Source organism: Clinocottus analis, unplaced genomic scaffold (assembly GCF_023055335.1).
Source record: "Clinocottus analis isolate CAN_PGR_092001 unplaced genomic scaffold, fCliAna1.0.p SCAF_20, whole genome shotgun sequence".
NCBI classification, from domain to species: domain Eukaryota; kingdom Metazoa; phylum Chordata; class Actinopteri; order Perciformes; family Cottidae; genus Clinocottus; species Clinocottus analis.
The window spans coordinates 10,586,952-10,601,555 of record NW_027175932.1 but is presented as its reverse complement, the minus strand read 5'-3'; the positions used below and the strand labels follow the sequence as shown (position 1 = coordinate 10,601,555).

The 14,604-nt window shown below is 44.6% G+C and overlaps 1 protein-coding gene across 2 annotated transcripts in view; it reads left to right on the top strand.

The window, feature by feature from the left end:
* Positions 1–14,604, top strand: part of tbc1d22a (TBC1 domain family, member 22a) — a 105,853-nt gene that overhangs the window by 2,078 nt on the left and 89,171 nt on the right. For both annotated transcript variants that reach the window (XM_068587087.1, XM_068587088.1), the window contains exons 3-5: positions 513–696; positions 1,319–1,574; positions 4,918–5,100. In XM_068587087.1, the coding sequence (XP_068443188.1) occupies positions 513–696; positions 1,319–1,574; positions 4,918–5,100 (623 nt within the window). The remainder of the gene's footprint in view (positions 1–512; positions 697–1,318; positions 1,575–4,917; positions 5,101–14,604) is intronic.

Sequence of the window (14,604 nt, the reverse complement as noted above, 5' to 3'; positions counted from 1 at the left end):
ATGGACAAGTCGCTCCCTTTTTATGATGGTAATACTTGTCTTTGTTAGAAATCAGAGCACCTTCCCTCCTCCCACCTTCCTTTTTTCCGCATCGCATGACAAGTAAAGGTTGAATTTAATTGAATTCTCTTCTTCTGTTGCATTTCTTGTTCTGCCTGAATCAAATGGTGTCCTTGCGACAAAAAGACAGCAACTCAGTTTTTTTTAACGTGACCAAGATTCAGTCTTGTTAGGTCTTGAGATCTGCTTTTGATTGTTGTTCTTAAGATTAACGGTCTTTGTTTAGAGGTGTGAGCCACTTCATTGCGTATCTTCTACCAACACGTCAGTGTGTAAAGTATTGCTATTTTTTAGACTTTGATTCACGCCAAATGTTTAGTTTATTAATTATTGAGCGCCTAGTGTAACTTTATTTCTTCGCCCACCTGTCTCAAAATGAATCACTTGTCATCAGCCCACCTCTTCTCCTCATTCCTCTTCTCTGTTTTCGTGGCTATCTCTCTGTCCTCTAGCTTGATTAAAGCAGGCAACAAGCCTCCTCCGGCCACGCCAGGCAAGCCCAAGAAGGCTACCACCTTCCAGGAGTTCGAGAGCATCACAAGTGATGCCTGGGACGTTGGGGACGATGATGACGAGTTGCTGGCCATGGCCGCACAGAACCTCAACATTGAGGTTGTGATGGAGACAGCCAATCAGGTGAACAACCAGACAAAGTGCATTTAAATAGTATTTTTAATTTCATAAAACACATATTTTTCTGCCACAGAGACTTGGTCTCAGGATAGGTTACCCACCCAGTATAACGACATAGTTCATCTTGGAGTTTTGCCGTATTTCTATATCATTATAAACATTAGCTAAAATATATGTTCTTGTGAAAATGTCAGTTATATTTTTTTAAAGGATTTAAGTAACATTTATGTGACTACTTGTACCGTGTTAAAGTCTGTGCTTCACTTTTAAGTGTGTCCTGAAGGAGGTTTGATGTAGTCACTAATGTGCTTTCTGCATTGTTGAATCGCAAAGGAAAATGCACATTGTTTACAAAATATTGCACTTTGTGTTTACCTTAGAGAAAGTTAGCACCACACCACCAATGTGTTTTTTCTTTTGGACTTTGGATTATTGCAGATAATAAGCGCTGAAAAATAAAAGTTTCTGATGAAGCACTCTATTAATTATTACACAGAATCTCAAGCTGCTAACTTAGTTTACAAATGTAATATGTTCTGTTACAGTTTGTTCATTGAGTCGTCCTCTTGCCACCAAAACCTGAAGTTCACCAGTGACACACCTCGTTTTTCTATCAACTGAACAGGTCATCGAGAATCACAGCAAGCAGCAGGAGAGACAGAGGCAGGACGACACGACAGAGCTGGAACAGAGAGAAGAGGACGCGCAGGAGGAGGTGGCAGAGGACGAGGAGGAGGACAATGAAGAAGATGAGGACGACGACGGGGTGGGGGAAGGAGACGGGACCAGCCCAGAGGTCTCGTTTGCCTCCCAGAGCAGCCCTTACACTGATGGCCGCCTTGTAAAGTCCCAAAGCGAAGCTCCAATTGGGTCACCTAAAGGTTAGTGAGCACCATTGCTCAGTGTCCAAAAAGTTTTCTGGCTCATGTCACCTGCATACTAAAAGCTAGACTGCTTTTACTTTTAGGTGCACATGTGTTAGGAATATTGTGACTAAAACCCATCCATAACGGGAAGACAGTTCTCAACTACTACTCCATAACTTTGACATCAGTCCACAATTAAAGTTTGATTAGGGTTACATCACTTAATTTTAGTGTTACTATAAAGAGGATGTTCGACGAATGTGTCCTGTATAGATGAGGGCAAATGTGGGACACAGGAAATGTCACCAAATCAACTTTTAGTGCTATGCCATGAAGAGAATAGAATAAAAATTTAAAAAAGATTTATATTTATTTACTGTGGTGCCACAACTGTTTTAGTTCACCACATTCAAATAGTATCAAGTGTCAACAGAACCATTCGGCATCCAAACAGCAGAGAAATGAGTGGAAACTATTTGGCAGACTCTGTTAATGACAGACTGCTGTTGCTGTGCTTTGATTAAACTTGCTTGTTGTTGACACAGAGCGTACATGGATCAGTGTTGACCGAATCTCCAAACAGGCAAATATAAAAGGCCTTCATAACAAAAACATTTTGTTAAGATGGACGTAGAAAGAGACACTTTCCCAACTCCTCTTCAGTTTGGGTCTGTTTCCCCTGTCGTACACAACAACTGTCGTGGTTCCTGTTGGACCTGTGCCACTGTTCAAGACCTTCTCCAAACGTCAGAGTTTAACGGTTTTTGCTACCTAAAACAGGGGCTCAGCAGCGCCGAAGCGCACCCTTGTGTGAATTTGCTTCAACCCCTCCCTTGTAATAGAAAAGCAAAGACGAAATGAAATAGCAGTACTGCTGATTCCTAGATTATAACATCAGCAGCAGACGCTGTACACGGTGATCGTCTGGCTCACTATTGTCCCGTCTGCCTGGTTGCCGGCCATCCTGCCTGTTGCTGTGTTCCCGATGCAGATAACATGAGGAGCCCGTTGCCTTCAGGCAATTCCTCTTATCTCCTCCAGAGAAGACGACACACAGGCTGCTTGCATGCGATCCACGTCTACACATGAATACGGGGATACGGGAGGCGGCTCCATGCACGCCTCTATGAGCATGTAGAAAAACACCGAAGCTTAGTTACACACACACTCTAATGCACACACACTCAACGTTACATGGTAGGTGGGTAAACAACTTGATATGCACAGTTCCAGTAAGGCTGACTGCTGGTTTGCTGCGTCTCATTTCTTTGTAGATTTGATTTTGCTTTCTTTCTCTTCTCTTATTGTGTGTGTGTGTGTGTGTGTGTGTGTGTGTGTGTGTGTGTGTGTGTGTGTGTGTGTGTGTGTGTGTGTGTGTGTGTGTGTGTGTGTGTGTGTGTGTGTGTGTGTGTGTGTGTGTGCGTGTGTGAGATGACAGCAAGAAATAGCGTGAACACACTTGCTCCCTTCTAATTAGATGGTGGCACACAGCATAGCTTTCATTAGTGAGGCCCAGACTCTCTCTGTATCCTTCAACATTACCGGCTCATGCCTGGCACTGACCATCTCAGTGCCCTGCCGCATTAGAGAGAAAGCGACGCACAAACACACAGCTGGTGGTCACTTGGTCTGTGTGAAGCTCCTGGAGAAGTATCCTCTGCTTGTGTAGTTTCATGTCAGCGTTTATTCTTTCTTCCTCGTAATAACGATGCAGTAAACTGTGACTAATAAGTGAACATTACTAACTTCTTCTTTCTAGGCGTTGTCTTTTACAGACCCTTTTTTAAAAGTTCAAAGTTATAATAGGCTATAAAAAGGGCTCGCTGTTAAAATCGCACAAAAGGTTCCACCACAAAGAAGCTTCTGCGGGCTTTGATAATCTTTTTTAATTTTTGTAAGTGCAAATAAAGCAGTTGAGAACAGACCTGTGGCTTTTTTTTATTTGTTCTTGTAAAAATCGAAAAGGATATTAAAATCGGCAGGATTCCAGTTTTCTTAATTGCGATGGAGTGATTGTGTAGCTGGATGCTGTAGCGCTGAGGACTGTTGGCGGTGCTGTTCACGGGGATCTTTATGAACTTTTGCTTCGTGTCTCATGTGACAGAAGGAGCATCCCTCTCCACGAGAAAGTCCCGACCTCGCCAGCTTGTTCATAACTTGTCTGTGTGGTGCCAATGTCTCGTTCTGTCTTGTTTTAGCACATCTGGGGGAACATGTGGCACTCGGCAGACTGAATTATTCCGTTTGTCGACCCGCCATAAAGCCCTCACAGCTGAATCAGATTTTTTTTTTTTTTTTTTTTTTTTGCCATCCCCACAACTGCTGCCTTCCTCGAGGCTCGTTGCGAAACAAGCCACTAACAGTAACTGCATTCATCACCACCTGGAAAGAATCCATCTCAAAATGCTCAATACAGAAGTGACACTTTTTTCCAAATTTAGGATAGTGTTGCATGATGTAATTAGGTTTTTTTACCAAATTCCTACTAGAATTTGCACTTTTAACATGACAATGCAGTTCTTCAACTTAACTTTGCTAACTAGCTTACTCGTCAGCATGCTGACATTGAGAGTTGCTGCGCACATCAGTAGCTGTGCTGCTTCTAATCACTGCAAGTCGCCAGAGTGTCACCTTACTGCCGCTGAAATGGAAGCCCAATGCAGGTTGTGAACATTTTTTCCCCCACAGGAAGAGGCTAATCAACGTTTTTACACGGCAATACAAAAACTGACCTCCAAACAGAGCCGAGGGACCGCTCCGTTCAGAAGAAGCTGGACTCAATAATGTCGGGCCTTTGGTAGCGAGTGCCCACGAGTGAAGTTTACTAATTAAAATGTTCAGGCGATGGAACGTCTCGGGACGGCTGTGTTCGTTTGCTCAACCGGTCGATCCACCGGTCCGGGTTGAAATGTCTCAATAATTATTTGATGGGTTGCCATGAAATTTAGTACACTCATTCATCTCTTCAGGATGAATTTTAATAACTTTGATGACACCTTTACATTTCATCTAGCGTAGAGGTTTTCAAAGCGGTAGACCGGCCTCCCCAGTGGGGGCTCCAAACAGCTTCAGGGGAGGCTCAATGAAAGGAAGTTAAAAAAACATAAATATTACACTAGTTATATAAGTGTCAAAAGAAGATTGCATAGAATAGCCTGGATGTGTGTGTGTGATTTGGTCAAAGAGATGGACTAATAAATGTCTGAGGACAGAATGCATTCGTTTGAGTCTGAAGTATACTACTGGCCCCCAACATGGCCTCAAGACCATGTGCCCCATCACCTGAAAGCCCACAATTTGTGGAGTGCGTGTTTATGTGACCCTCCGCCCCGTCTCAACCTGTTCGTCCTCCCACCAGATGCAGCGGGCGAGTACGCCGCCCTCCACAGACAACGGTCTCTGCCCCACCGGCCGCCCGTCATCCCGCTAGTGGCTCGCATGGCTGACCAGAACACATCTGGCACCCCGGCCATGACTGAGAGGGAAGCATCCCGTCTGGACAAGTTCAAACAGTTGTTGGCTGGCCCCAACACAGATCTGGGTAAGAGTCGCTCGTCCCGAGATCTCCGCTTATCTGTCAGTGTGCGTTGCAACTGTGCGCTCTTGCACAATCCACTTGTCTTAAGTGTTGTCCTGTCTCGCTTTTGCGTTTCTCAGCTTTTGTCTTGTCCTGCCTTTTTTTTTCCTCTTTTTTTTTCTTGTTCTCGACGCTCTTTCCTTGCACTCTCTTGCTCCTAACTCTCAGTTTGCTCACTCAGTCTGCCAGCTGTGCCGCGCTTTTAACGATGCTGTGAGGGGGAAAGTCATCCGGCCATCTGGACATGCAGATTACAAGGGGGGAAAAAAGTACCACCAACAACAAAAGCAAATGACAGGCCTTTGTTCTAACCAAACGACAAGCCTTTATTGTTTATCCAACCCCAGAGACTGTGTGCGCTCCCACTGCCACCCCAGTGGCCATGAAATCCTTGCAGAGCTTCCTCTTTACCGTTGACTTTGTGTCCCCTGAAACTTAACTTTTGGCAACTGCCACACACCAACTTGTTGCATCGATCTCGCCAGCGTCAAACGGCATCAAAGAGGCAATCGGACGAGTTTGCAAAATGGAACTTGTTTCTCCAATGACCAATTCATAATTTGCAAAAGAATGTGTGAAAAAAGATTTGCTTGTCGTTGTTGCCATGAATCTCAAGAGTTTTTACATCGTTTTTAAAGTTTCGGTTGAAGGGAATGAAGGTGGCGACGCAATGACTTTTAAAGTCTTAACAAATATACAAGTTCACAGCATCTGAAGTTATATCCAACACTGGAGGAGCAGAGGTCAACCAACCCTTTACACAGGGAAAAACAAATAATATTTATATAGATAGAGACCAAAAGTAGTTTGATGTCAAACATCGGTTTATATTGAGTTAGTCAGTAAACTTGTCATAGTAATGATAATGTTATTAAACTAAAAATCAAAAAATGTTGACATGAGATGTAGTATATGAAGTTAATTGATATTTAACAACTAAATATCATGATGTAACATCATTAAATCAAATGTGAGAAGCCTGTTTGAGTAAAGAATGTAAAAGGTGTAGTTTTTCAGTGTGTTTGTGTGTGTTTACGCGACATTTTGTGTGTGTGTGTGTGTGTGTGTGTGTGTGTGTGTGTGTGTGTGTGTGTGTGTGTGTGTGTGTGTGTGTGTGTGTGTGTGTTGACTGTGCCTGACAGAAGGGGAGCATGAAGCGAGACCACTGGAGAGAATTCCAGAAGTGCAGTGCTCAGCAAGAGAGCGGGTTATGTGCCTGTCTAAATACCCTAAATGTGCTAAATACAAAAAAAGAGCGTGTCGGAGATATTTCAGTGCAGAAATGACACAGTTTAAATACCGTTGCCACCATTCTCAAATAGTGGCTGCGATCCTAATTTACCACAACTGTAGAAGCTACCGTGCATTGACTTGAGACAGGTTATTATAAGAAACAAGGCTTTTGTTCAGATCCGCTTGTATAAGTGTACTTTAGCATATTTTTTTTGTGAGAATCCTCTCAGTTTTTCTAATCTGCTCTGTTTCCGCTGCTCGCTGTAAATGCATACACAACACTTCCTCATCTGTCTCGCATCCAAATCCGTACAGTGTTTCAGAAAGCATAATCCCGTGACTGGAAGGCTGTGACTGACACTGGATTTTGGACTATATATATCTATATCTATATCATATCATCAGTCTCGGCCTCAAAACTGCTGCCATGCTAAGCTATTCAGAGGTGTGTCTGATTTATTTTGGGCCCCATCATCGCTCTATCGTCAATAATTAGCTAATATTGGCAGATTTATTGGCTATATGCAAAGTTCCCTCAAGTTATGTGCATTGTTATAACATTAATGATGAATGATAATCATGTTTGCACTGCCACCGGTCGATCATCTCTTCCAGTACGTTAACCTGCGTCCACAAATCATATTCTGTCAACAGCCACGGCTGATTGGTTTATAATTTGAATAAAAGTGTGCAAATTTGTAGCACATTGTGCCACTGCTTTAGCTGCTACATGTAGATTAGTCTGACACACACACACACACACACACACACACACACACACACACACACACACACACACACACACACACACACACACAGAGCATTGGCTAAGATCCTAAATGTAAATGCTGGATTTCATTAAGTTTGAATGGCCTTAGTCAGCACAGTGCTTCACCTCTACGAGTGATCCCCTTGAAAAGTTTCTGCAAACAAACTGGTTCACAAGTCGTCAGCGTTAGTCAACATTGGTTGCGGGCCGCTCGCGCAGAGTGTACCCTGTACATCAGCAGAGTGTCTCCAGGTGTCAGCCCCGATTAGGGCCTGCCAGGCATCACAAGCCGGCTGTCTAAATTTAGTTTAGACTCTGCACCATGATTAGATAGCCCAGAACGGGTAAGCCACGCTGCTGGCTGCTGGCAGCATGAAAGATGAACTTCATTCATGGGACATAATTAAGTGAAGGATTGGGCAGAGGGTGGGGGCGTGATGGCGATAGGGGCAGATAAGATAAGATAAGATGAAACTTTAATGATCCCCCGTGGGGAAATTGGGTCATTGCAGCAGAAAAGAATGGGATATAGATAAGAATACAAAAAGAAGACGAAAAAAAAGAAAGAACCGCCACCATCTGAAGGAAGCCTACTGTACCGTCACATATTTCTGCGACAAAAATGACTGATATCATTGTCAGTTTTAGACCTCGGTGTACAAAGTTGCTGTTTTTAGTTCTGGTTATGTCTGAGAATCACTGATGTACCCGCTTCCACATTTCGTCATGTGCACGCTTTAGCAGTTTTCTGTGAAGAGGAAGGTGACGAGACGGATTAAACTCCTTGTCCTCAAAGCAGAGGTCATTGTCGCTGCACGCTGTCCGTGACACACATACACTCAACATACAAATTCCCTCACGCACACAGTGGACGCCGTCAGCGGGGACGACGCCCCCTTATGTAAAAGAGAAACTCGACCGATTGTCCTTGAGCTCAAAGGAAGAGGCGGCCGGGATGATCCATCGGTCAGGTTCCTCACTTGAACGGTGTAATTAATTGTGGAGGCAGTCATGTTTTATTATTTTTTTTGGGCCAAGCACCTCCCATGTGTCAGGACCGACAGTCTCTGGAGTGCACAGGTGGTTGTGTGTTTTGTCTCAGTGTGACTGTGTGATTTCTTTCCGAAACGGTGGACCGAGTGCATTACTTTTCATTCTAGCCACTTCCCCTTTGTTTTGCAGGCTTGTTAGTCTTGTCATGGTAGCAAAGTTACACTCTTCATGCTTGTGTGACATGACACTTTCCCTGTAGAACTGTTCGTCACATTAAACTGGATTCATTTGAGGGGGATGGATGGTGAGAAAAGGCAACAAAATGCACACTTTTTATTTGGTATTTTTCGCGGGATCTGCCCAACGCGTCGTTTCATCCTCCTTTTGTACTCTCGCCTTTAACATCCTTGTCGGTTTCTCTCTCCCTCTCCACTGAGCCTTGCGACAGGTTGTGATAGCGGCCTGTTTAGCATGTAAGGTCATGCAGAAGGTGACGACCTATGCGCTTGTGAGGGGAGGGTGATTGATGTCAGGTTGATTTCCGCTAATTATTCCTGATGCCCTGAGGCGAGCCTGTCTGTTGAGTGAACCTGATCACAGCACCCGCTGGCTGAACGCTCGGCGAGGAGGGAGCTATTTTAGCTGGGAACCGGAGGGGGAAGAAGAAAAAAAAGTAGCGAAAAGAAAAAAGTCCCCTCACCATTTTCACTTCTCGTTAATGCAACACTTACACTGTGTTTACACATTATTTGCAGTCGGCTGCTAGTTGCCAACTGCCAGTTGGAGAAACGTGTGTGAATAAATAGCCAATTACTTGACTTTCCAGCGTAAATCGACCCAATCCAGGACCACTCTTTTGACGAACAAGCTGAAATGCCAAGAGCAAAAAGAATATTTGAGATTTCATGTAATTTCTTGGTCTAGCAATAGGCATAAAGGGACTTTTCACACCTTATTTAGATCTCCTAGTTCTGTTAGCTGTTAATTGGTGATCAGTAACACCTCATGACATTTTCACTGCATGCCAACAACGAGGGAAACAACTTCACCAAAGCAACACGAGATAATCTCATATATTTCTGTATTAAGCTGTTTAGTTTCCAGCTTCTAAACAAAAGGTGTTATTTGTTTCTGCGTTTAAGAGTTGTGTGTGTATGTGTGTGTGTGTGTGTGTGTGTGCGCGCACTCTGTGTAAACTACTTATGATGGGTTATACGTCACAAAGCCAGGTTTAACAGACTTCCTGCATATCTTTTGTTCTCTTTTTTTTTTTAATTGATTATAAAACCAAGAGCTGGCATCTGACATCAAGCCGTTATTGCTGGCTGGCAGAAATACTGCTGTTGCTATGGCAATAGTCCTTTCCCCTTCTTCTCCATCCCGGCAATTTATCCATACTCTATCTTTCTCAACCTTTTTTCATTAGTCGCTTTCCTTGTTTGTCTCTCTTTTTTCCTCTTATTCTCCAAGAAAAAAAGGCGACTTTCGTGCTCACTCTCTCGGTGTGGTCTTTGTACCACACACACTGAGAGAGACACACACACACACACACATACACACACAAACACGTATTCCCACTCATGTTCACAAACATGCGTCGAGGGGCGATTTGCAGTGTTGATCCCTGCGCCGTCAATGCCATAAATATCATGAAAGAACACACAGACACAGAGAGAAAATGCAGCAAATAACTGCCCACAGGAATATGCACACTCCCTCCCATCGCCTCGCTGTGCGTCGGTGTGTCTCTCCCCTCTGTTGGGGGTGCTGCAGCTCTTTGTTACACCTCCACCACTACAGTGCGCTTTTTCCCGAGTGTGCGTCGCCCTTTTACGACTACGGTGAGGAGGCCTGCCTCTCTCCGCACGCCGTAGCGCCACAATCCTGTTACACAGCACAGCCACCGTATGACAGGCTTACCATCAGCGCCGCTCGCAAAGTTAAAAGCCGCCATCAAAGTGGGAAGTGGTGATGTAATTCAATTTAACTCAGTCCTAATGCCTCGTTTGAAAGCCGCTGCCCATGTGTGATAATTTCAGAGGTGTGTGTGTGTGTGTGTGTGTGTGTGTGTGTGTGTGTGTGTGTGTGTGTTTCACAGGCGTGGAAAGTGGAGATAATGAAGCATTGGGCTGTCGACATCGGTAAATCTCTGCGCAATGAGGCAACTTTACAGAGAAAAGGTTTCCATGAAAATTCTCAGAAGCTTTCTCTTTTATTTGAGAGATCAATAGCACAGAAAATGGCTAATGCCTTATCGGATGTTTGTCCTCTCCTTGAAAGGGGACGCTGTGAGAAAGGCTGGCTGTGACTGCATTCTGTTATTTCCTGTTCTTGCTGCTTTAAAACTGTACCCCTTCTGTGTGTGTGCATGCATCTGGGTATGGATGTTCATGCGTGTGTGGGCTGATTCCTCGCATGTCCCCGGGCAAAACACCTGACTTAATAAGGTTGGCACAACCTCCAGCTGTCTCCCGTGTCGGCAGCCTCGCAGCTTGTCTGGCTTAGTTTATTCCGTTGTTACACGCTGGTCTTCCATGTGAATTTTTCATCCTTTTCTCTTTTTAAGAGAAGCTTGACTGAACACAGTTCAGTCCTCACAGACCACACCTGTTCTCTGCAGGCCACCGGGACGTGCTGCTTAGCATGCAGGGGAAGTGATATCGTGTACACTGCCAGCGGTTTCAGAGGAATCCTGCGATGCGTTATCTATATTTAGGGATTCAGGAAAAGAATGATGCTTCTATGTGATGACTAAAGCAATAAAACGGCCAAGCGTTGCCAGCTCGTTGACGTAGTAATGCGGTTATATAGCACTGGACATTGGCTAACTGCATGTTTTCTCTCTCGATGGAACAGAACAGGGTGAAACGGAAACATGTGACCGGTCAACGACTCACAGCATCGAAGTTGAAACTAGCTCAATGTCGATTTGTAGCGCGTCATCCACTTCCCACAGCGAAGTGTGTTCGTCATATGTGGTTCGGGACAGGGGTGAATATATGGTCTGTAGCTTCGCTGAATTGACTGATGGCTGATTTTGCCCATCCTTGATTCAAAATCACAAAACGATCTGAAGGGTGAGCTCTGTCGATTTGTAGCGCATCAAACACTTCACACAGCGACAAGTGTGTGTCGTTTGTGGTTTGAACGCATTAGCCAAACAAACGGTACTTAAAGGATGAGTTTGTTCTCGAATGTTTCCACACTAATTGATTGGGCTATTTATGTGTAGAGGATAACATGAGTAGTAATTGGAAAAAATTTTTGTGTGTGTCTTCTTTTAAAAAAACTGAATTCCACAACTACCAAATTGCACTGTGGTAACTCTTTTATCCTTTGAAAACTGCACCAGTTTCATTTAGTGTATGAATTAAATGAATTCCTTGCACTATAACCACTACATGTAACAAGTGAAATAACGACGATTCAAAATGTCTCCATCTTCTCCTCATAAAGCTTTGTATAAAATTTAAAAAAAAAAAAAAAACATAAAAAAATGTGACCATGTCAGATATTTGTGTTATCTAAATTGGTTAATGGCCAGGCATGCCTCAGGAAATTGCCTATGTGTTATAGCACACAAAAGAAAAAGACACACACACACACACACACACACACACACACACACACACCTGTACACTCATCTAGCTCGGTGTCCTCTCCCGACCATCTGGGCCATCCATCAGGCCTCCTGAGCAGGTCTAATCCAGAGGGGAGTATCTTTTTACAAGAGTCCCATTAGTTTATGAGCCGTCTGCTCCCTGGCGCCATCACTTTGTCCTCTAGATGAGTTAGACCGTTCAGGACTCTCTCTCTCTCTCACACAGCATTCAAGGTTTATAGGAGGGGAGCTTAACTTTTTAATGAACTGCATGATAAAGGTGTCCGTCCTGATTGTATTGTTTTTCTGACCTCACTGGCAAAATGGCATCGGATGACACGCCTGCAAACGGGGGCATTTACCGACGGCTTTCCCCAGTTGCAGTGTCATCCCTGGGCTTTCGTGGCCATCACACAGGTGACACACAATGTAATCGGAGAGACGTGCTGGTCAGTGACTTCTCTGAAGGCTGCTTTTAAAAGCAGTGCACCTGGAACAGTGTCGATTTTGGGATTTGCTGAGGTAGCTGAGGGAGTACAAACCCCAGTTTTGGCACGTGTGTGTGTGTGTGTGTGTGTGTGTGTGTTCACGTGCACGCGTGTTGCCGAGAACCTTGCGGTGTTTTGCCCCAGTGGTCGCGCTCCGTCTGAATGATGCCTGAATAGTGCATGGCTCCGGCCCGCCAACCGTCTTCCCTCCTGCTCCCGTCAGCTCCCTGCTCAGCCAGCACTGACTGACAGCGCTTCTCGCTGCCTTCTGTTCTTCTCACCGGCCTTCGTTCACAAGCATGCACACTGGCAGGTGGACTGACTGACTGACGGACGGACGGACAGGCAGACATGGCGGGAGCACACATCGCGTACGCACACACACGCACGCACGCACTTAAAATCACACTTATATATACACACACTCATATACCTGCATGTGATTTTTCTTTCTCTTAACACAAACGCCTCATATTGCTCGGTTGCTTATTTTTTAGTGAGAGCCCTCACTTGGCCAGTTAACAGAGCTCCACAGTTTCATCTTTAATTTGTTAATCATATGAATAGATGACAATAACAATGTAAGCATTTAGAGTTTTCTTTTTTTACACAAACTTCCGGCTGTTTCGGGACGGAGGTGAAAAAATCGTAATCTGTAGCCTCGCTGATTTGGCCAATCCTTGTTTCTAAACCTTGAAACAATTTGAAGCGTTTGCTCTGTGAGGCCACTAACCAGCTCTCATTTCTTGAATCTGCTTTCTTAAATTGCATCTCTTTTCCTCCTCTCTGTCCTGTTGTTGTTACAAACATGTCTGTTACATTATAACAACTTTCAGTGTGTTTCCAATCGAGGTGATTTCTCTTCTGGAACCGAAGGCCCCTCCCTGTTTTCCATGTAGCCACGATGGTAAAGAAATGGTCCTGTGACCCACATACAAGTGGCCCCCCAACCTGGCCTGCTTTACTCGCGCTGCAGTCAGCAAGGACACGGGAGTGACAACCGGGAAACTCCATCGTGACCTTCCCCTCGCTTAGATGCTGTTTCCGATCTACTTTTGGTTATCGCGGGTTGACTAACATAAGTGAAATATAAAATACAAAACGTGGTATTTAGTTCAATGTTGCCCTTCTGAACATTTCAAGAGTCATTGAGCATTCATTACCTCCGAGGGTCCCGCGTCAGAGCAGCTGTTGTGGGGTGTTCAACAGAAGGTACACGGCGTCCTAATCACCCCCCGTGGTCCCCAGCTTAACTCCAGCCAAGACAAAGTGCACCCCTGTAAGTTCATGCATAATGGAATACAACACACACGGAGGAAACGCGAGCGGCGGTCGCCCTTGAGTTGCACATTGCTGACGTTACAGGTGTTTTTCATGCCTGTAAGGAAAATAGCTTCCTCCAGGGCGGGGCCCGTCTCCTCCAGAACCAATCCCCCCGAGGATTGTGCCTGCCAGCTTGATAAACACCTACAGTACTGATATCACTAATTCCAAAGCATGTGTATAATAATGTGATGTTGTCTTGGTCCCACAAGGGGCCCCCGCTTGCACTTGTATGTTGTATCTTTTGAAATGACAGCCTGCGGGGTGAATTGACTGTAAATTGCTTAAATGAATTGCCTTTGCCTTGTTCCTGTATAGACCGGTTAAAAAATGTCTTCACAGCTTCAATTAGTGTTGTTTTTTTCTTGATTTCTTTAAAGTTGTACATATTACTATGTTTCAGGCGGACTGACAGACGTGTCAGCTCGCTGGCTTGTTTGCATTATTAACTTGGCTCACCGAAACTGACGGGGACAGCTCGTCCCTCGTCGCCCGCGGGACAGTTACAGAAACGTTTTTTTTTGTAATTTTTTTTTTTTCTTCCCACATTGTGACAAGTGTCCGCTGAGCAAAAACAACAGATTCATTTTCAAAATGTCACGAAATGCCTTTAATTTATTCCGGTGGAGCTGGGGCTCGGCTCTCTCATTCATAATGCACAGGAGATGCCCCAGAGAGTCAGATACGCTCTCCGCGAGATGAGCCAGCCTCACACTAATGAAACGACATCTGCAATTTAGCCCGTACGTCAACTGTGCTCACGCTGGCCTCTCCGTCACTGCCCACTTTGGGAGGATTTGAGATGGGTTGGTATGGACACATTTCCTGTGAGAGCGTATTTGCATTAGAATAAAGAATCATCCTTTCAAAGAGGGATTATGGATTACATATTGTCTACGGCGGGTCTGCTTTCAAAAGCGGCATTTTGGCTCCAGGACTAATTCAAATGTGTGAAACTGGGCAAGCGTGCTGAAAAACATCTTTGCTCGTAGACTTTCCCTGTTCTCCTTTTATGTACTGTACCAGCACAGTGCATCAGTACTACCCGGGTCTATAGGGCA